The sequence below is a fragment of the Pholis gunnellus genome, assembly GCF_910591455.1.
Source record: "Pholis gunnellus genome assembly, chromosome: 4".
NCBI lineage: Eukaryota > Metazoa > Chordata > Actinopteri > Perciformes > Pholidae > Pholis > Pholis gunnellus.
This window is the reverse complement of record NC_136530.1, coordinates 723,763-745,878: the sequence shown is the minus strand read 5'-3', so window position 1 is coordinate 745,878 and position 22,116 is coordinate 723,763. Positions and strand designations below refer to the sequence as shown.

At 42.2% G+C, this 22,116-nt stretch overlaps 1 protein-coding gene across 1 annotated transcript in view; it reads left to right on the top strand.

The window, feature by feature from the left end:
- Positions 1-747: 747 nt before the first annotated feature.
- tmem131 (transmembrane protein 131) overlaps positions 748-22,116 on the top strand; it is a 38,100-nt gene continuing 16,731 nt past the window's right edge. Inside the window, exons 1-11 of the mRNA XM_079158153.1 lie at positions 748-931; positions 6,081-6,142; positions 6,261-6,301; positions 11,046-11,114; positions 14,926-15,046; positions 18,283-18,399; positions 18,486-18,608; positions 19,622-19,702; positions 20,165-20,315; positions 20,393-20,449; positions 20,534-20,595. Of these exons, the coding sequence (XP_079014279.1) occupies positions 820-931; positions 6,081-6,142; positions 6,261-6,301; positions 11,046-11,114; positions 14,926-15,046; positions 18,283-18,399; positions 18,486-18,608; positions 19,622-19,702; positions 20,165-20,315; positions 20,393-20,449; positions 20,534-20,595 (996 nt within the window). The 5' untranslated portion in view covers positions 748-819. The remainder of the gene's footprint in view (positions 932-6,080; positions 6,143-6,260; positions 6,302-11,045; positions 11,115-14,925; positions 15,047-18,282; positions 18,400-18,485; positions 18,609-19,621; positions 19,703-20,164; positions 20,316-20,392; positions 20,450-20,533; positions 20,596-22,116) is intronic.

The window sequence follows — 22,116 nt, the reverse complement described above, 5'->3', positions numbered from 1 at the left end:
CAGTCCTAACTATAAACCTGAACCAGTCCTAACTATAAACCTGAACCAGTCCTACCTATAAACCTGAATCAGTCCTAACTATAAACCTGAACCAGTCCTAACTATAAACCTGAGTCAGTCCTAACTATAAACCTGAACCAGTCCTAACTATGAACCTGAACCAGTCCTAACTATAAACCTGAGTCAGTCCTAACTATAAACCTGAACCAGTCCTAACTATGAACCTGAACCAGTCCTAACTATAAACCTGAACCAGTCCTAACTATGAACCTGAACCAGTCCTAACTATAAACCTGAACCAGTCCTAACTATAAGCATTATCAAAAAGGAAAGTCTGAAGCCTACTCTGAAATGTGGTGAGGGTTTCTGCCCCCCGGACTGAAACTGTAAGCTGGTTCCACAGAAGAAGAGCTTGACAGCTGAAGGTTCTGGTTCCCTTCTTACTTTTTGAGACTCTATGAACCAAATTGGGCCCGTTTAGAATATGTATGTTGTTTTTGAAAACAATATAAAATGTAAAGACAACATATATCATTTAATTATTACTTTATTTGACCAAATAACGTAAAAATAAAGGGTCTGATTTGATTATCTCTGCACTGCATCTTCCGGTACGGTAGATGGCGGTACGCCCCCTAAAACCACCGACCACACACCACCACGGAACGAAAAAGAAGAAGCCGATCGAGAGAGGCCGACGTCCTGCTCGGTGGTTAGTTAGCTGGTCCCTCTCGGCTATGATTGACAGAGTCAGAAGAAGAAGAAGAAGAGCTTCACCCGCTCGGTTGTTGTCACCGTAACAGAAGAACAAACTGCGGCATGGCGAGTGAAGAACGAGCCCCGAGTTCAACAAGAAGAAGACCACCATGTTTCGGATTATTGAGGATGTTATTTATTGCTTTTATTCAAACCACGCGGGCCAATAAACAAGGTTTGTAAACTTAGCATGTAGCGCTAACTTCATTAGCATGTAGCGCTAACTTCCGTAGGCATATTCCTACGTAAGGCCCTTACGTAGGAATACTTTTTGACACAGCTAACTAACTTAGCTCCGGTAACGTCTGCTAGCTAACGCTTAGACACAGCTAAACGTAGTTATTTATCTTAAACATGTATCACGAACTGTCACTACAAACTGGAGCTGGGTTGACAGTTGATCAGTAAAGTGCTAACTAGCTTTCCGTTAGCTCTGTGTGGCCTGTTAAACGGTAAACAGTAAACGTTAGCTTCGGTTGTAGCTTGTTGTCATGTGTCCATATAAGGCTAAAGTCAGACTAACACCGTTAATCACAAACATAGAGAAGTAATCCGGAATAAGAGCAGCTTGTTAGCATCATAGCTAGCTGTAATGCTAGCTTCTGTTATCTATTTATTTATTTATTTATTTATTGGTTTATTAGGGACACATTAATACAAACATAACTGTAAATGCTCCAAGAGGCAGATGTTACAAAGTAAACCGTAAAACATAATATAAGATTACATTTGCAAAGTTATGCAATATTGACCCTTTACAATGAAAGAAGTGAGCATATTAATATCAGTAGAATCATCATTCAGGAGACTCTTGTACTACAATACTAACAAGACAAATGCGACACAGTGATAACTGTGTTAAATAGAAACATGGACGAAAGACAAGATTATGCTGCATTGTTAGACACTAAAACATCTACTGTGTGATCTTCATGTATTGGAATTAGTTTTAATTGCAACACGGTCTCAGGCTTCCTGACATTACTTCCTCTCAATAGAGGAAATGTTTGAATCAGTCAGCTGATATTTGTAAACGTGGCTGGGAGGTGTGATCGGTGGCAGGAGGTGTTCTGTTATTAATCCAGCTGTGTGATCTACTGATCATGTGAGGTCACAGGATGAGCTGCAGGGCCAACCTTTACTCCTGTAACGTGTTTACACTGGTCCCATTGCACATGCAACACAACCTGTGACTTTATCTTAAGACTTGAGCGATAAAGGAAGTTATCACTCAGATTCAACTTTATTGGCCAAATATGTGAACACATACTATGAATCTGTAATCTCTCTCAATGCATCACCTCCACAGACAGACACAGTTGGACAAATACAAGCAAAGCATAGACTCTTATGTACACTGGTATGTGAGTGTATGTTGAAATATATATATATATTATAAATATAAAGCATCAATGCAGCAGTGTTTGATTTATCTCTTGGTCAGCGTGACGTCCTGCAGGAGGAAGCTGTTCTTGTGTCTGTTAGTTTTGGGCCGCGTCGTTCTTCAACTCTGTGAAGCTTAGAAACCAGAGTCCGTGTTAACGCGCTCGCTGCTAGCTGTCTGTATCTAAACTACCCGCACCAAGTTAAACTGGTCCGTGTTAACGCGCTCGCTGCTAGCTCTGTATCTAAACTACCCGCACCAAGTTAAACTGGTCCGTGTTAACGCGCTCGCTGCTAGCTCTGTATCTAAACTACCCGCACCAAGTTAAACTGGTCCGTGTTAACGCGCTCGCTGCTAGCTGTCTGTATCTAAACTACCCGCACAAAGTTAAACTGGTCCGTGTTAACGCGCTCGCTGCTAGTTGTCTGTATCTAAACTACCCGCACAAAGTTAAACTGGTCCGTGTTAACGCGCTCGCTGCTAGCTCTGTATCTAAACTACCCGCACCAAGTTAAACTGGTCCGTGTTAACGCGCTCGCTGCTAGCTGTCTGTATCTAAACTACCCGCACCAAGTTAAACTGGTCCGTGTTAACGCGCTCGCTGCTAGTTGTCTGTATCTAAACTACCCGCACCAAGTTAAACTGGTCCGTGTTAACGCGCTCGCTGCTAGTTGTCTGTATCTAAACTACCCGCACCAAGTTAAACTGGTCCGTGTTAACGCGCTCGCTGCTAGTTGTCTGCATCTAAACTACCCGCACAAAGTTAAACTGGTCCGTGTTAACGCGCTCGCTGCTAGTTGTCTGTATCTAAACTACCCGCACCAAGTTAAACTGGTCCGTGTTAACGCGCTCGCTGCTAGTTGTCTGTATCTAAACTACCCGCACCAAGTTAAACTGGTCTGTGTTAACGCGCTCGCTGCTAGTTGTCTGTATCTAAACTACCCGCACCAAGTTAAACTGGTTCGTGTTAACGCGCTCGCTGCTAGTTGTCTGTATCTAAACTACCCGCACCAAGTTAAACTGGTCCGTGTTAACGCGCTCGCTGCTAGTTGTCTGTATCTAAACTACCCGCACCAAGTTAAACTGGTCCGTGTTAACGCGCTCGCTGCTAGTTGTCTGTATCTAAACTACCCGCACCAAGTTAAACTGGTCCGTGTTAACGCGCTCGCTGCTAGCTGTCTGTATCTAAACTACCCGCACCAAGTTAAACTGGTCCGTGTTAACGCGCTCGCTGCTAGTTGTCTGCATCTAAACTACCCGCACAAAGTTAAACTGGTCCGTGTTAACGCGCTCGCTGCTAGCTCTGTATCTAAACTACCCGCACCAAGTTAAACTGGTCCGTGTTAACGCGCTCGCTGCTAGCTGTCTGTATCTAAACTACCCGCACCAAGTTAAACTGGTCCGTGTTAACGCGCTCGCTGCTAGTTGTCTGTATCTAAACTACCCGCACCAAGTTAAACTGGTCCGTGTTAACGCGCTCGCTGCTAGTTGTCTGTATCTAAACTACCCGCACCAAGTTAAACTGGTCTGTGTTAACGCGCTCGCTGCTAGTTGTCTGTATCTAAACTACCCGCACCAAGTTAAACTGGTCCGTGTTAACGCGCTCGCTGCTAGTTGTCTGTATCTAAACTACCCGCACCAAGTTAAACTGGTCCGTGTTAACGCGCTCGCTGCTAGCTGTCTGTATCTAAACTACCCGCACCAAGTTAAACTGGTCTGTGTTAACGCGCTCGCTGCTAGCTGTCTGTATCTAAACTACCCGCACAAAGTTAAACTGGTCCGTGTTAACAGTGATGACGTGATGCAAATGAGAGAAATTATAATCGTCCTGCTTCCTTTCTGTTTGGCCACGAAACTCACGGTTGCACTCGGCCATCGTTCCAAAAGGATCGAGCACCGACGAGGATTTTCAGTTTGTTGTTTTGTTAGTGATGATTAGTGATGTAACTTCCTCTGTGGTTTGAACCTGATCTCAGGGGAAGGAGCATAACGAGCACGACATTTGAAGGACTTCCATGAGAACATACTTCAGACTTTTTATGTGTCATTTTACGCCACGCAGTTCTGTTCCACAACATGAAGACGTAACGCACGGGACTAACGCAGCTCAACAGCACTTTGGGACGTGGACACTGGTTTTATGTTTGACTCTCCCTCCACAGGTAGTCTTCCTCACATGTCATCCTCGTACGTTCACGCTCCAGTCATCACCGACCACACGGTGTAACAGGACACGCAGGAAGCATGAATGTTATTTTTTGCACACTAAATGTCGTTCGTGCAGCGTTCAGTGAGAGCAGGCTGAGCTCTGCTTTACTCTTGTGTTCTTCACAAAGACACCGTATGAAAAGCTCTAAACTCACCAGAAAAAGGTGAACTTGAAGCTCAGATGCTCACCCGTTGCAGAACATCTCTAGTGTTGGAGCTGTGGTGTGTAACGTGTGTAACGTCAGCAGTGAGATCTAAAGGAAAATGAAAGCGTGATGAGATGTGCTGAGACATGTTTTATAACCAGCAGCAGTTTGATTAACCAACACGTGAGCTGTGAACAGGATGTCCGTCGGGTGAGAAGCGTCTCAATAGAGTGAAAGCGTCAGAAGTACGGAGTCAAACTTCAGCTCCAAGCTGGAAGATTCCTCCGATCAGATCAGCACCAAAGACCCACTGAGGATCCAGATTCACTGATCCAGATCTCTTTGTTGGTTGATTACATCAGCCGGTCTACAAGGATCCAGATCTCTTTCCTTCTGTCTGTAAACCATCAAAAAACTAAATGTTTTACTTTGTTTTAGTAATTTAGTGTTTTTGTAGATTGTATTTTTATTGATTAAAACAAATGTCATTAGTCGTTTAATGATGTTATTACATTGAGAAAACCTTCAGGACTTTTCATTTGTCGGGTATTTAACACAAATACCTGGTGATTTAAAATCAGCTATTAGTTGAACTACCAGAAAACTCTTGTGTTCTCTCGTCCACCGGTACCGGGCCACAGAAAGAATAAATATTATATTATTTTCATTTTATTGATTATCAGAGTCTGAAAGAAGTTTTATTTTGAAAAATGACCGGATTCTCTCCCAATTTCATCCGCCTGAGCCTCTTGACGCGTCGAGAAGCTCGTGAAAATGAGTCAAACACTTCTGGAGGCTTCTTTGCAAAGAGGAAAGGCCACTAGAAGAAAGCTTCATTTAACAGACAATATCAGGAGTCTAATTAAATATCAGGAGTATTTCTGACGGCTCTGCAGAACAAGAGGCCACAGAGGAGGATCAGCTGCTGGAGGTTGTAGATGACGGAGGCCTTAAAGTCTGTTTGAGACAACAGCTCTGCTGGTGTTTAGATTAAAGGCTGAATATCTGAGATCTCCACTAAAGCACTGAAACCCTGCTTCCATGTCACACATCCTCTCTGTGAAGATGTTCTGCAGTGACCGCAAAACTAAACGCAGTAGTCTGGACATGAGGAACACCTCGGGTGTCATCGTCTCCCATTAACACAGACGGGACGTCTCGTTGCAGAGAAACCAGCTCAGGGCTCCACTGATTCATTGCGAGTTGTATTTTGTATGCATTTAGTTTTATTTTCATGCCGGTCGTATCATTTTATTTCGTCGTGTTTATCCGCCACACCTTGAAGGCCGGTCCGTTTGTGGACCTCAGCTGTAGTCCATGAAACACACTTCCACACGAAGACGAGCAGAACGAGTTTCTCTTTACTAGAAATATAACTCTGTGGATGATGAAGATCTGATGACTCGTGCTTTATAGATTGGGGAGACGGAGTCTTTTGCAGAAATCAATTTTTAGAAATGTTCACTTCTGTAGTTTCACCTTCAAGTGTTAAAACGGTCACACTGGTAATTAGAAACCGACTGTTCTGATGTGAGGTGATGATGGTGATGATACTGATTCGGTCTTCCTGTTTTTGTTTTTTACAGCATTCATCCAGTCAGACACAATTCTAGAAGTTTTACATTTTGGTGAAGGGAGCCTTTTACAGGTGAGCACCGTTGTGTTTTATTACTTTCTTTATTTCAATTGTTTCTACACTACAGATACAGAAATATTCACCTCTTGATGTCATGTATAGTTTAATCACTTCTCTTTTCTTTTTACAGACAGAGTCTGACATCGATTTTAGTTTATATCATCAACAAAGGTGAGTTTAACGTCCTCCCCTCAGACACATACTGTGTGTTTATGTACATGTCGTCATAGTTAGTGTACTACATGTAGTATTCAGTGCTCCACATACTAACCCTGCGCTGGCTGTTAAAGCGTCAGCGTGGAGGGTTTAGTGACATCTAAACCCTCCACGCTGACGCGTGACCCGGTCTCTGTTCTCTGTCCTGGCCCCACGATGGTGGAATGAAGCCCTGAGCCTTCCTCTCAGCACTGGTTGTGTTCATGCTAGTGTGTTTCTGTACGTCTGCTCTGGTTTCTGCTCTGAGATGTTTAAAGGAGATGAACTCATGACTTCTGGTGACGAGTAGTTCTCTTGAATACTATGTTGAATACACTGACTGTAAGTCTCTTTGGATAAAAGCGTCTGCTGAATGACAGTAATGTAATGTAATCTAGTTTAGAGGTTGCATAACAACATAAAAAGTCAGTTTGGTTTGTCCGTTGTGGCTTACTGTAGAAACGTGGAACATGGTGGAAACCACAGAGTGTTTATAAGAAGTGGACGTAGTCGTTTGTGGACGTTTTGAAGCCTCAAGTTCAGCAGTTTGGCCGTCGCCATCTTGTTCTTTTGCAACCAGTGAACAGGAAGTGACCATATTAGGACTGAGGAGGAGTGACGTAGAGACGCCGTATACGTCTCTGGTAGAGACCTGTCAATCACTGTGTAGCCCCGCCCCTAAAGCATCCCCTGCTTTATGGTCTGTTTGACTCTAAATGGACCATCATTTACTAAATGAACATCATGCTGTATTGAAGAAGACTTGAAACTAGAGATTGAGACCATAAACTCATGTTCACAATGTTTACTGAGGTAATCAATCAAGAGAGAAGTAGAGTAATTCTCTCATAGACTTCTATACAACCAGAGGAGTCGCCCCCTGGTGGACACTAGAGAGAATGCAGCTTTAACACGTGAAGCTTCGGCTTCACTCTTCACACCTGGAGGTTGCCGCCTGTTTAGAACACATAACTTTCACTACGTTCATGCGTAGCGTCCTCCCTACTGCAGCGTGTTAGAACCCAAAACAGAGACGTTTGAAACCTTTGGGGTCGTGTTTTATTCTGGTCGGGAGGAAACAGACCAACGGTCACTTCCTGTTTGGTTCTAATCAGTCATGACGTATCCTCTCTGATTCGTCACATGATCGCTCGACTACCAGGATCATTTCAACATAGTGTTGCTAACTAGGGCTGCAACAACGAATCTATAACATCGATAAAAATCGATTATTAAAAGAGTTGGCAACGAATTTCATTATCGATTCGTTGTGTCTGCGATTATTACGCCTCTCAATAAGTGGCGGAGATGTTTGAGTGTTCACAGCAGCAGGAATAACGGAACAGGACTCCGGTTCTGTAGCTGACGCTGACCGGCGTATAAACGTTGCCATGACAACACCGGAAGTTGATTTACCCGATTTGTATTATTTTCGCGTCATTCGCGCCGGGGACCTCTTCACCGCAAAGGTGTGTGAACACCAAACGCGATGAACGCGGCCGGTCTCTCCGGGGACTATTTGTGTTCATTCGCGTGCATCGCGCTGGACGCGGCGGAGAGGGGGCGGGGCTTATCGGCCTGAAAGCCGTTCACTGATGGATCAGCGCGTGCCTAGCCTTCACTGAGAGGCGTGGGTAAACCCGCTGAACCCCACTCCTGATATTAGTCCATTTATTGTTTTAAATAATGACTTTAACAGCTCAGGGATGTTCAACCTGTTTGTGCACTTTGTGAAGATGTGTTGCTCTGTGAATGTGCACTGAGGCTCTGTTTGTGATTAAAGGGTTGGAAATGAATGCTTTTTAGTTTTTTGTATCCGATTAATCGAACAAATAATCGACAGATTAATCGATTATTAAAATAATCGTTAGTTGCAGCCCTATTGCTAACCTTTATGTCTTTGCCGTTAGCTGTTGTGCAGTTTAAGTCATTTTATAAGCGAGGAGCTGTTATTTGAGCTCTCTGTGTATGTGAATGGTCATGTGATACTGGTTTTTAATATTTAAAATGTAGCCTTAAAAGAATACTTCACCACATAATGACCGTCTGTATATACCACTGTTTACTGCTGCAGGCATCGGTCTGTTGGGCCTCACCGTTGAGCTTTCTGTCGTTCTTTTGCCTCTTTGTGAACTCTTAAAGGTGCTTTATTAATGAAGTCGTTATCGTGTGAGAGTTTCTAAACGGATGATTTGTTTCACATAGTTTAGCCGTCGTTCACCGCGGAGGCCTGAGAGAGAACAATAAAGTTTTGAATGTAAAACGTGGTGAATAGATGGTTGTTTTGGTGGTGAAGTGCTCCAGCGAGTCCACACGGTTTTAAACAGCAGGTGTTTGTGTCGCGACCTCAGCTTCAGATCAATACTGTGATCAAAGTGTGTGTGTGTGTGTGTGTGTGTGTGTGTGTGTGTGTGTGTGTGTGTGTGTGTGTGTGTGTGTGTGTGTGTGTGTGTGTGTGTGTGTGTGTGTGTGTTGGTACAGTATGTTCTAACCCATAAAGGGTTATCTCCCACAGACATGGCAGGACCACTCCCTCCTAGTGGGGGAGGGTTGTTCAACTTCCCCTTTCTCCTGATTGTGAGTTAATTATTATGATCTCTCTGTTAGTCAGTGTGAACACAGTAGAACCTCCACAGTAGATTCAGAAGCATGTTGTTCTTATTTGAGCTTTATTCTGACTCTGGATGTATGCGGATCAGAGGCCAAAGAGGACTCGGCCCTCCTCCTCCGGTTACACCCTGACATTCAACACATGAGCTCTGCAAAAGGCCTCACACAAGGTTCACAGCCGGGATCCGTCTGGAGTCCTTCAATCCCTCAAGAATGTAGTCAGTAGTTGTATTAATGGGAGAAGTGAGGCTGCAGATGAGCCAGGAGGAGGTCGGGTCCTGTGTGTGGGTCACTGTGGACCTCAGACGGCCCTTTAGTCTGCTGCTGTACTCTATAGCCTGGTGGTGAAGAGGTGGAACAGATCTCTGGTGAATAGAGTGACTATAGACCAGTGGTGGCCGTCAGGGCCTGCAAAGCCTTCTCTGCTGGCCTAAACAGAATCACAAAGTTAGAGCTATTTTATAATTTAATAATGTTTCTTAAATACACTACATGTATTATAATTTATACAAATATGTGTCTCATCATCTTATGTTCTCATTGCACAGCTACTGTGCTCCTCAGCTGCTCTGCTTCAGTGCAGCTTGTTTGAAGTAGAGCTTTGATCCAATCAGAGTTCACCTCTGTGTCTCTAGGTAGAAGAGAGGCCCCAGGCCTGCAGACTCACCAGTGAATCCATGTGCAGGTTAAGTGAATGGGGACGATGTTGTTGATCGTCATAGTGTTCAACCAATCAGATCTTTAGTTTGACGTGGTGGGCGTATTCTTTGACGTGTCAGAGCTGCTAGCTGGCCTACAGCTACGTGATTGGTCAGTGGGCTAGCGTGACATGTTGGGCGGTGACGATCCCAACATCTGCTGCTCTGTGGAGCGACATGTTCAGCCTCAAACGCATTAAAACGTGTTCAAGAAACACAACTGAGGAGGCTCGACTGACTTCTTACTGGAACTAAAACACACGGATGTGCTGAACAACGTGAGATTAAACTCTATTAACAAAGAAAGGAGGATGGACTTTGTCTTTAAATAGTGAACAGCAGCTCTGGTTTATATAACTTGTTTATATATTATTATTTGTATGAAGATGGATTTGTTTGGTTTAATATGTGATAGGAACCATTGTTACGTCCAGTGTTGCTCTGGGGACATATGTAGCCGGTGCCAGTGTTGCCAACTTGGTGACTCTCTCGCTAAATCTGACGACTTCCCAAACACTCATGGCGACTCTTTTTGTCAGAAGCTACTAGCGACAAATCTAGCGACTTGTTCTGGTGTTGTTGGAGACTTTTGTGGTGTTTAGACGTTAAAGCTCGTAGTTCTGCAGCGTGTGAACGAGCAGCAGGAGCTGCCGTGAGCTCCTCAAAGCCCTCACAGAAGCCTCACGCTGCAGTCAGAGCAGAGAGGAGACGCTCTCTATCTACAGGAGTTCAGCTTCATTTTGACATGAAACAAATAATAACGCAGCTGCAGGACAGCAGTGAAGGCCCAGGTATAGAATACACGGCCCGCCACTGATATAGAGTGAGGCGTAGTACAGTAAAGTACAAGATGTACCTCTGAGGCGTAGTACAGTAAAAAGTACAAGATGTACCTCTGAGGCGTAGTACAGTAAAAAGTACAAGATGTACCTCTGAGGTGTAGTGGAGAGGTAGCGAGTACTCCAGTAAAGTACTAGAGTGAAAGTACTTGGTTCCAGTGTGTTTGTATATATAATAACTGGTATTGTTTTCACAATGAAACAATAAGCCCCGCCCTCATCCCTGATGATTTACATGGCGTCTCCTGTTACCGCGTAGTGAACACAAAGAGTTCTCCGTGTCTATTGTGAGGAGCCTCCTGTAGTCAAACAGGTCCGGTGAGTTATGACCGAGCTCTTCAGCACCAGCTGCCTCTGTGACACTCCGACCACGACAAGAGACGCACTTCAGCGTTCTCCTCCACTTCGTTGTTTATCATTCTAATACATGGATTCTACCCGCAGAGGCTTTTTAAGAGAGGGGCCCCTGTGGCCGTCTTAATGTTTCTCTGGTTTGTTTGAAGTGCACACAAACATGGATACATGTGTGTGTTGGCTGCTGCTGTCACTTCTTCTTCTTCCTGTCTCTCGCAGCGCGGCGCCGCACCGAGGGAACTGCCGCCCGATACGCTTCGAACCGCCGATGTTGGACTTCCACGAACAGTGAGTGTCAGATTGATTGTTTGTTTCTGTGTTTGTTGCTGCTGTTTGAGACACTTGCTGCTTCTGCAGTTTGAGCTTGTTGGTGTGTATGCAGAGACGTTAATGTCACAGAGCGTTTCAGAAGCTGAGGCGTTACACCTTCGTTAGGGTTGTGAGGTCACCGCCCTTCATTCTGCCAACTTGACTCATCACCGAGGAATCTTTAGAACTTCACCCGACTTCACCTGCAGAGCACTTATTAGACCACATTCCTGTGACTGTGGGTGCAGCTTCACCTGGGCGCTGTGGGCGGAGCCGAGCTTATTGTTATTATCAGACTTACTATTATTATTATTGTTATCGGATGTGCGTTATCCAAAATGTGTCTCGCAGCACAAGTGTTTTATGAATATCATGCTTTTATTGTGGGACACAAGTTTAGTTTTATTTAGTTTATTTTGCACAATTGAAACAATAAAAATAAACAAAGCTAACAGATGAATGATGTCTCAGAGCAGGAAGCCTCCACCTTTATAATATTAACATTTCACAATATCACAGAGAACATAAGATGAATATACACAAGATATGACGACGTAAAATACACAACTTGGAGTTTCTTTCTCGCTGTTTTTTGTTGACTTCCTGTTCGGTGGACGCTCTTTTCCCTCAGTACACACTCGCAGGCCGTCGGTGCGTTGCTATGGTTACAGGCATCGGGGTCGTTTGGTGGTCTTAAAGGTTAAAGGTGAAGTCAGAGTCTGTGGAAAGAGAATTATTCTTTTCTTAACTAATTGTCTTTTTTTCTACCCGTCCTCCGGTCTGAGACGCTTAGTTTGAATGTTGTGTGAACTCGACACAGACTTCAGCTTTGACCCCTGAACGTTCTGAGTGAATGAAGGTAAATCTGTGAACGACGTAAAGATCTGGACCGAGTGCTCGTAGTCCAGACTCACAAGTCTCTACGTGTTATAAATATGAAACTATTCACATGTTTCAGCCTCCTCTCCTCTCTCCTCTCCTCTCCTCTCCTCTCTCCTCTCTCCTCTCCTCTCTCCTCTCTCCTCTCTCCTCTCTCCTCTCTTTTTGTTTTTTCAGGCCCGCGACCCACTGAAAACTCCAGTTGAGAATCACTGCTTTAAACTCATCAGGTTCTTGTTAACAGCAGGATTCTCTTCACACAGCAGCAGTTATAACACAGTTATAATGATTCTGATCATAGATATTCAGCCGGTGTTCACAACTTTATCTTCATGTGTGTCAGAGATGAATTTAAATCTACATCTTGAAACCTGAAACCTATCTAAGTCATGTTTTAATGTTTGTTAAACTCTCAGTAGTGATAACTAAATGATATGATTATTATACATATTACAAACTAAACACTTTAAAAACTCAAAAAAAAATATTTGTATTAAAATTTTAAATTTAAATGATTCATTTTATTTAAATTTTTTGTTGGTATGTTGGTCAGACACTATGCTACGCTGATTAGCGTAACATGTGTGGTGTTTGTTATAAATGTACGTTAGTACATAGAGGGTGATAAGAAGCTGTACATGGAGGGACTTAGGACCCAGCGGAACGTAGGGGAAGGAAACGGGAAGAGACGCCACACAAACAGCTGTTCACCGCTCGCTGCTTCTTGTGTTAAAAATGTCCGCTTAATAATAAAAAAAGAACTGCGTTAGCACGCGATAAAATAATTGTCGGCGTTACTTAATTAATGCGTTAACGCGTTAACTTGCCCAGCACTAGTTTTTACACAATCTGGTTAAAGTAAACACTTCATATGAGGAGAGATTTATCATGAGAACATGTGGAATATAATGTTTTTGGTGAATTATGATTTTAAGCTTCTTTTTGGATTCTTTTTCTGATGGAAGCGTTGTTCACACATGATGTGTTCATGGACCGTCGGAAAGATGGAAATCTGACGATACTGCTCATTTTACAGCGTCTGGTTGTGATGAACGGTGAAGTTTTGGCGATTGTTTAAAGAAACCTGCGTTTCCCTTCAGAGGGTGACGTGATTTATTCAAATGGCTCCATCAGTGATCATTCAGTGGCTTTTATTCTCAAACCAAAGTTACTTCGTCTTTGCATTATTTTTGCATTTATGACCAGCGAAGTCGTTAGGAGTTTATTTTCATACCACATTGAAATGAACCTCCAGCTGCCTGAAGGGAGGAGCTCTCTGGACGATCAGGAGAGCGCAGCGTGTCGATAGGACGGTCGTAACGTGTGCTTCTTCATACACGAATGCGTCATTAATCACCAGGGAGCTGATGTGTGTAACACATCTTTATTATTTCTTTTTATGTGTCATTCATCTTCTGGTTACATCCAAATCATTTTACACCTTTTGTGTTTTCATGTGACGTTAATGTTTTCTGTTCACATGTTAGTGTTTCCTCTACAGACCAACAGAATGACACCAAACATCTCCAGTGTTTGTTCTGTGGTTAGTTCACATGTCTGTAGAAACCGCAGGACACTCAAGCATCTGTTATCTAAACTGCTAAAGTGGTTAAACGTTAAACTGAAGGATTCTGTATTTAAAGTGTTTTAGTCTGAGCTCAGAACGCAGAATATCCAGATGATAGACTGAGCACTAACAAAAGACTGTTTAAATAACGAGTCATTAAACTGCTTCAGACTGTTTAAATAACGAGTCATTAAACTGCTTCAGACTCTGTTTAAATAACGAGTCATTAAACTGCTTCAGACTCTGTTTAAATAACGAGTCATTAAACTCCTTAAGACTGTTTAAATAACGAGTCATTAAACTCCTTCAGACTGTTTAAATAACGAGTCATTAAACTGCTTCAGACTCTGTTTAAATAACGAGTCATTAAACTGCTTCAGACTCTGTTTAAATAACGAGTCATTAAACTGCTTCAGACTGTTTAAATAACGAGTCATTAAACTCCTTCAGACTGTTTAAATAACGAGTCATTAAACTGCTTCAGACTGTTTAAATAACGAGTCTTTAAACTGCTTCAGACTCTGTTTAAATAACGAGTCATTAAACTGCTTCAGACTCTGTTTAAATAACGAGTCATTAAACTGCTTCAGACTCTGTTTAAATAACGAGTCATTAAACTGCTTCAGACTCTGTTTAAATAACGAGTCATTAAACTCCTTCAGACTGTTTAAATAACGAGTCATTAAACTGCTTCAGACTGTTTAAATAACGAGTCATTAAACTGCTTCAGACTCTGTTTAAATAACGAGTCATTAAACTGCTTCAGACTCTGTTTAAATAACGAGTCATTAAACTGCTTCAGACTGTTTAAATAACGAGTCATTAAACTCCTTCAGACTGTTTAAATAACGAGTCATTAAACTGCTTCAGACTGTTTAAATAACGAGTCATTAAACTCCTTCAGACTGTTTAAATAACGAGTCATTAAACTGCTTCAGACTGTTTAAATAACGAGTCATTAAACTCCTTCAGACTCTGTTTAAATAACGAGTCATTAAACTGCTTCAGACTCTGTTTAAATAACGAGTCATTAAACTGCTTCAGACTCTGTTTAAATAACGAGTCATTAAACTGCTTCAGACTCTGTTTAAATAACGAGTCATTTCACTGCTTCAGACTCTGTTTAAATAACGAGTCATTTCACTGCTTCAGACTTCATGTTTTAACGTTTTTTAGTGTTTCAGGAAGAAGACAAGCAGCTAAAGAGACGTCTTTCTTTTTACATCTAATTTATGCTGTTATTCCACGTGTTCCCCTACGTTCACTCTTTATTTTCTGTAGATATGTTGTTGTTGTTGTTGTTGTTGTCGTTGTCTCACAGAAGCTCCTCCTCTTCCTCCACAGACCCGTTGGAATGCCCAAAATGGAGAAAGTTTATTTACATAACCCTAGCACAGAAGAAATTAGTTTGATATCAATATCAGCAACAACGGCACATTTTCACGCCTCCTTTTTCCAGAATAGGGTGAGTACTCGTCTTTGTTCGTGTTCATCTTGTTCTATCTGAAGGATTATTCTATAAGTGAGATCAGTGTGATGACTTTCTTATTCTAAACAGGAGATTAATGAGGATTCTGTCTCGGGTGCATCTGCTTCCTTTAGTCGTTGCTTCAGACTCTTCATGAACCAGCACACACACAGCAAACATGTGACCACACAATCAACTCTCTATTCAGCTTCAGTAGGAAACACAACCATCGATTATTACGACGCAATATTCAAATGCTTCATGTCCCTCAAATCTTACAGATAAAAGGTCGTAGACGTTAATGAACCATCATTATGGATAAAGTCATACATGATATGTACCTGATGCAGGTTTCTTCCTCAAAATAAATCTATTGAGAGAAGCTTCTCCAGAACTCAGCTGGACTCAGGGCAGCGCCATGTGGTCGTGTTCCTCTGACGTTATGTAACTGAACGATCACATGAGCGCCTCAATGACTCTCTGATGAAGACGCTGTTTACATGACTGAGGAAGAACATTTCATTTCTAGATGTTTTAGAAACAGGAAGTCTAAATATATATCAGCTCAATCAGATGGTTTCTTTATGACACATTTAATACTTGACTTGTTTCTTTACAGGGTTTGTATAAAGGTAATAAAGTAGTTCATGAATATGAGATCCTTATAATCTCTATAGTGGAGTTTAGTCGGTTACATCTTCAGTCTATGAGCAGATCTCTGAGTTCCTCTCGTTGTCCTCTTGATTCTTCACACTTCATTTTGTTTGTTGGTCCTCTGGAGTTTCACAGAGTATAAACTCCTTCGTTCATGCTCAGACACTCGAGTATAACCGGAGCTTTAGAGTCCTCTTGCTCGTTTAAAGAGCTCTAACAGAATATGTTGCTCTAACACTCAGATCCTCTACTGCTGGTTCCTGGTTCCTCAAAAGAAAATTAAAGGTTGAGATTTGTTTCAGTTATTCTCCCAAACTGTGGAAGAGTCGACTCAAAGACGTCCGAGAGGAAGCTTCTGTTTCAAAGCAGCTCTTAGAACACGTTTCTTTCTTTTTTTAATACACAGAATATATTTTTCCTAAACAATTCTGAATGTAGAAATATGGAAAAGAATATTTTTAGGAACAAATTACTTCTCAACAACCAACGTCGTACTTCTTAGTTACGTTGTGTAAAAGATATGAACTTGTTAATGTGACACACATCAAACAAGACCTTCAGAGTCTCTGTAAGTGTCCTCATGTGAGCTAGTATCCTCCAACACATGACGTCCATCCTTCTCTCCGCATCTTCTAGTGATGGAGGAGGTCCTCTGTAGCCCCGCCCACTCTCTCTGTACACCGCTCACATACTTCTGTTTCCTTCGAGGAAGAAGTCTCAGTGCAGACGTTTAAAGACGCTGTGACTTCTGTTTCACTGGATTTAAAAACAATCAGTTTAAAACAACGGAACGCTCCATTACCTCGAGTCAGAGGGTTTGATGACATCAAACTTTACATCAAACTTGCATTTTACTTTACATTTCTCTCTTTCTCCTCAAACAACCTCCTCCTTCTTCTGCAGCTCGTGCTCATCCATTAGTGATGATGTAACAACAGATATAAACATATATAAAGACATTTTAATGCAGAATAGCCCCGTAATATATCTTTAAAAGTCACGGTAACAGAGTCTGAGCGTTCATCAGGGCAACTCGTTTCTTTACTCATTTTTCTTTTGTTGTTTCTCAAATGAAGCAAATTAATCCGGTTTTCTTTCCTGCACATGAAGACTTCCCCTTCAGGACAGACGGGTTCGGTCGCTTCAAGCAGCGCTGCTGCATTTCCTAGTTTTAGTGTCGTTATTATATAAGTTCTGACAGCCAGAGGATTGTTGTTTCTAACGTCGTGTGCTGGAGGTGTTTCAGTGTTTCAGTCTGCAGAGAGTTTACAGGAAGCAGCGTGAGGCCTCTGTTCTGTTGCTGACATCTTCAGTTCAAATGTTTTATCTGATCACATAAAGACACCAGACTTCTCTGAGTTATTGGAAGCTTTAAGAACGTCTCAAACTCTTCTTGTAGAATCATAAAGACCTGATAAGAAAATGATTATCCTCGTGCTTTCTTTTAGTAAACATGTGTTTATTAAATCTTCCCGTTAAAGAGAACAATCCCAGAGATCTTTGCTGTGGTCACATGATCCCATCAACTCACCATGTTCATCAGCTGTGTACTAATACTCTGAAGTATAACTAACTAAACTCTTCTGCATATTATTTAGATTTAAAATGAACAAGCTGTACTTTTAGTTTCATTTAGTCCTAGAACGTCGATCAGAAGTCAAACACAGAGCTCTCTGGAGCAAAGATGCAAATACAAGATTATGCATCATCTCCATCAATGAAACTTTATTCAATTAGACGATACAAACCAAGTTCAGACATCGTTTCTATATGTTTCAGTAGAACCATGCAGAGGAAGTAGATTACCTCCAGAGAGAATGTCTGTGACAGTATGTAGAGTTTCCTGTCTGACGAACACTCTGAATCAGTCAGTAATAAACCGGTTACAGAGTTTAGTATCTGCTGAGCGGTGGACGTTAGAAATGGTTTCTGAATTCCTCCCGTCGGTGTTTACGAGACATTCTGAACATTCTGTTCTGTTCCGGTCACAATGTTTGAGTCAACGAGACGTTCACACGTTCTACAAACGTATTTCACTGAAGGTCCTTTTAGTCTCAACTCTAGACTTTAAATCTAAGCCAGTGTGTCACCTTGTTGTCGTCATTGTTGACTTTAAATTAAAGGAAAACTTCACCCCAAAATGTGCTTCATGTTTATCAGTTACTCTCCTCTAGTGAACAAAGAGTCAAAACCAGAGAAGAGTCAAGATGAAGTAAACAGAAGCTCCCTTAAACAACACGTAAACTATATAAAGTATTAACTGCAGAATAATAAGTCCTTCTGAGGTTGAACTGTTCCTTAAGTTCCTCTTGATGCTGTATTTTAATAAAAACAATGTTGTGTGGTCTCTTAAAGAGAGATTTTAGGTTGTTTGTATTATTTTTAATAATACATTTAAGTTGTTTCTTTGTCAACATTTGACGTTGAGATCGTCTCAGCTGGTGTTCGGTGACTCGTCGTCGTCTCAGTCGAGACATATTTAGTGTTTTTATTGAAACTAACTGAGGATTTAGAGTGAAACTGTGATGTGTTAAGATCTATATATTTATATATATTCATATATTGTGTTCTCTCAACAGATAATTCCACCAGGAGGAAACACATCTTTCGATGTCGTGTTTCTGGCTCGAGTAGTTGGGAACGTAGAAAACACTTTATTTATTAACACGTCTCATCACGGAGTGTTTACATACCAGGTATGGACCAAAGACAGTACGTACACTTGTGATGGTTTTTAATAGAAAACGTGACTGATCTTTCTCTCCTGGTCTCTGTTCTGGAGGTTTTTGGGGTCGGCATCCCAAACCCCTTCAGACTGAGGCCCTTCATCGGGGCCCGAGTCCCCGTCAACAGCAGCTTCTCTCCTCTCATAAACATCCACAACCCCTTCAGTGAACCGCTGCAGGTACAGTACTCTGTCTGTCTGTCTGTCTACATGACTGACTTACTGACTCATAGTCTGACCAATCTGAGCGCTTGTATGCTGCAAAGGGGCGGGACTTACCAAAAATACCCAGTGGGAATCGATAACACCCCCACTGAAGAGAATGGAGCAGCTGGTAGATGTGATGTATGTGATGTGATGTGATAGATGTGATAGATGTGATGTGATGTGATGTGATAGATGTGATAGATGTGATGTGATAGATGTGATGTGGTAGATGTGATAGATGTGATAGATGTGATGGATGTGATAGATGTGATAGATGTGATGTGATAGATGTGATGTGATAGATGTGATAGATGTGATGTGATAGATGTGATGGATGTGATGGATGTGATGGATGTGATAGATGTGATGTGATAGATGTGATGTGATGTGGTAGATGTGATGTGATGTGGTAGATGTGATAGATGTGATGTGATAGATGTGATGTGATAGATGTGATGTGATAGATGTGATGTGATAGATGTGATAGATGTGATGGATGTGATGGATGTGATAGATGTGATGTGATAGATGTGATGTGATGTGGTAGATGTGATAGATGTGATGTGGTAGATGTGATGTGATGTGATAGATGTGATGTGATAGATGTGATGTGATGTGGTAGATGTGATGTGATGTGGTAGATGTGATAGATGTGATGTGATAGATGTGATGTGATGTGGTAGATGTGATGTGATGTGGTAGATGTGATGTGATAGATGTGATGTGATAGATGTGATAGATGTGATGTATGTGATAGATGTGATGTGATAGATGTGATGTGATAGATGTGATGTGATAGATGTGATAGATGTGATGTGATGTGGTAGATGTGATGTGATGTGGTAGATGTGATGTGATAGATGTGATGTGATAGATGTGATAGATGTGATGTGATAGATGTGATGTGATAGATGTGATGTGATAGATGTGATGTGATAGATGTGATGTGATAGATGTGATGTAATGTGTTCATGTTCTGGCTCCAGGTGGTTGAGATGTACTCCAGCGGTGGAGATCTTCATCTAGAGCTTCCTACAGGTCAACAAGGAGGAACTGGAAAATTATGGGTCAGTTTCACGTCTCAATGTTTGTGTCGAGTCTTATTTTTTAATTTTGACACGTCCTCAATTCATCTAAAGAACCTTTGTTTTTTAGTTTTTTTACAACAATGAATGAGAAAAGCCTGTGACGGCGTAAACAGGAAACAGAAGTAAAGAATAAACTATTGAGACTCGTGAAGGAGCTAAAACCAGAATAATATCAATTCATCAGAAAATGATCCTTTCAGAATAATAGACGCTATACTCTTTCATAACCTCGTTTAACACTCTGCATTTGTTTGTTTCGCATATTTTATTGTTTGTTCCTCTTAGATTCTTGCTCTGTGCTTATTGTCTCTCACTAATCACTGATTCTGGAGACCTAAATGTTCAGACACGACCGAAATCATCAAAGTATCGTCACGTACCGGTAATAACGGAGGAATATTAGCCTTTAATATATAGACGTGGTCGACCTCGTCCCTGCAGGAGATTCCTCCGTTCGAGACGAAGGGGGTGATGAGAGCCAGCTTCTCGTCCAGAGACGTCGACAACCACACGGCGTTCATCAGGATCAAAACCAACGCCCCCAACGAAGACCAGTTCATCATCCTCCCCGTGGAGGTGGAGGTCACATCAGGTGGGTTTCTATTACTGTCACACTCTGTGTGGTCCCGTCAGCTCTCAGCTCAACCGTCTCTGACTCGTGTGTTGCAGCTCCGGGTATCTACTCGTCCACAGAGATGCTGGACTTTGGTACTCTGCGGTCACAAGGTATGAAACCCTACGTAAGAAGATTCATCTGAAGGTTTTCTGTCTCTCTCGCTGCTCACTGCTCTGCTCCTTTTTGTCTCTCAGATCGTCCCAAACTGCTGAATCTACACCTTTTAAACTCTGGAACCAAAGACGTTCCTATAACGGTAGGTCTCCTCCGCAGCCTTTCTGTCTTTCAAGCATTTTAGTGATGAAGGTTCAACGACAAACAAAGAAAACCGCACAGTCGTAGATCATCATCCTCCAAATGATTCCTGTGATAACAATTAAATAATATTCAATATTGTAGATCCCACAGTTGCAAAACCTTTCAGTATGATTTCGGCATATACAGGGTTCCAAACAGAGAAGAACGCGCTGCAGTTGTAGAACGTTATGAACCCAAGTTGAAACCGATGGTTCCGCTGTGAGATCCTCTCTTTAGAACCCTGTGAGCGTGTCTCTGGGTGTTAACCTTCATCCTCTTTAGAACCCTGTGAGCGTGTCTCTGGGTGTTAACCTTCATCCTCTCTTTAGAACCCTGTGAGCGTGTCTCTGGGTGTTAACCTTCATCCTCTCTTTAGAACCCTGTGAGCGTGTCTCTGGGTGTTAACCTTCATCCTCTCTTTAGAACCCTGTGAGCGTGTCTCTTGGTGTTAACCTTCATCTTCTTTAGAACCCTGTGAGCGTGTCTCTTGGTGTTAACCTTCATCTTCTTTAGAACCCTGTGAGCGTGTCTCTTGGTGTTAACCTTCATCCTCTCTTTAGAACCCTGTGAGCGTGTCTCTTGGTGTTAACCTTCATCCTCTCTTTAGAACCCTGTGAGTGTGTCTCTGGGTGTTAATAACCTTCATTCTCTTTAGAACCCTGTGAGTGTGTCTCTGGGTGTTAATAACCTTCATTCTCTTTAGAACCCTGTGAGCATGTCTCTGGGTGTTAATAACCTTCATTCTCTTTAGAACCCTGTGAGCATGTCTCTGGGTGTTAATAACCTTCATTCTCTTTAGAACCCTGTGAGCGTGTCTCTGGGTGTTAATAACCTTCATCCTCTTTAGAACCCTGTGAGTGTGTCTCTGGGTGTTAATAACCTTCATTCTCTTTAGAACCCTGTGAGTGTGTCTCTGGGTGTTAATAACCTTCATTCTCTTTAGAACCCTGTGAGCATGTCTCTGGGTGTTAATAACCTTCATTCTCTTTAGAACCCTGTGAGCATGTCTCTGGGTGTTAATAACCTTCATTCTCTTTAGAACCCTGTGAGCGTGTCTCTTGGTGTTAATAACCTTCATCCTCTTTAGAACCCTGTGAGCATGTCTCTTGGTGTTAATAACCTTCATCCTCTTTAGAACCCTGTGAGCGTGTCTCTGGGTGTTAATAACCTTCATCCTCTTTAGAACCCTGTGAGCGTGTCTCTGGGTGTTAATAACCTTCGTCCTCTTTAGAACCCTGTGAGCGTGTCTCTGGGTGTTAACCTTCATCCTCTTTAGAACCCTGTGAGCGTGTCTCTGGGTGTTAATAACCTTCATCCTCTTTAGAACCCTGTGAGCGTGTCTCTGGGTGTTAATAACCTTCATTCTCTTTAGAACCCTGTGAGCATGTCTCTTGGTGTTAATAACCTTCATTCTCTTTAGAACCCTGTGAGCGTGTCTCTGGGTGTTAATAACCTTCATCCTCTTTAGAACCCTGTGAGC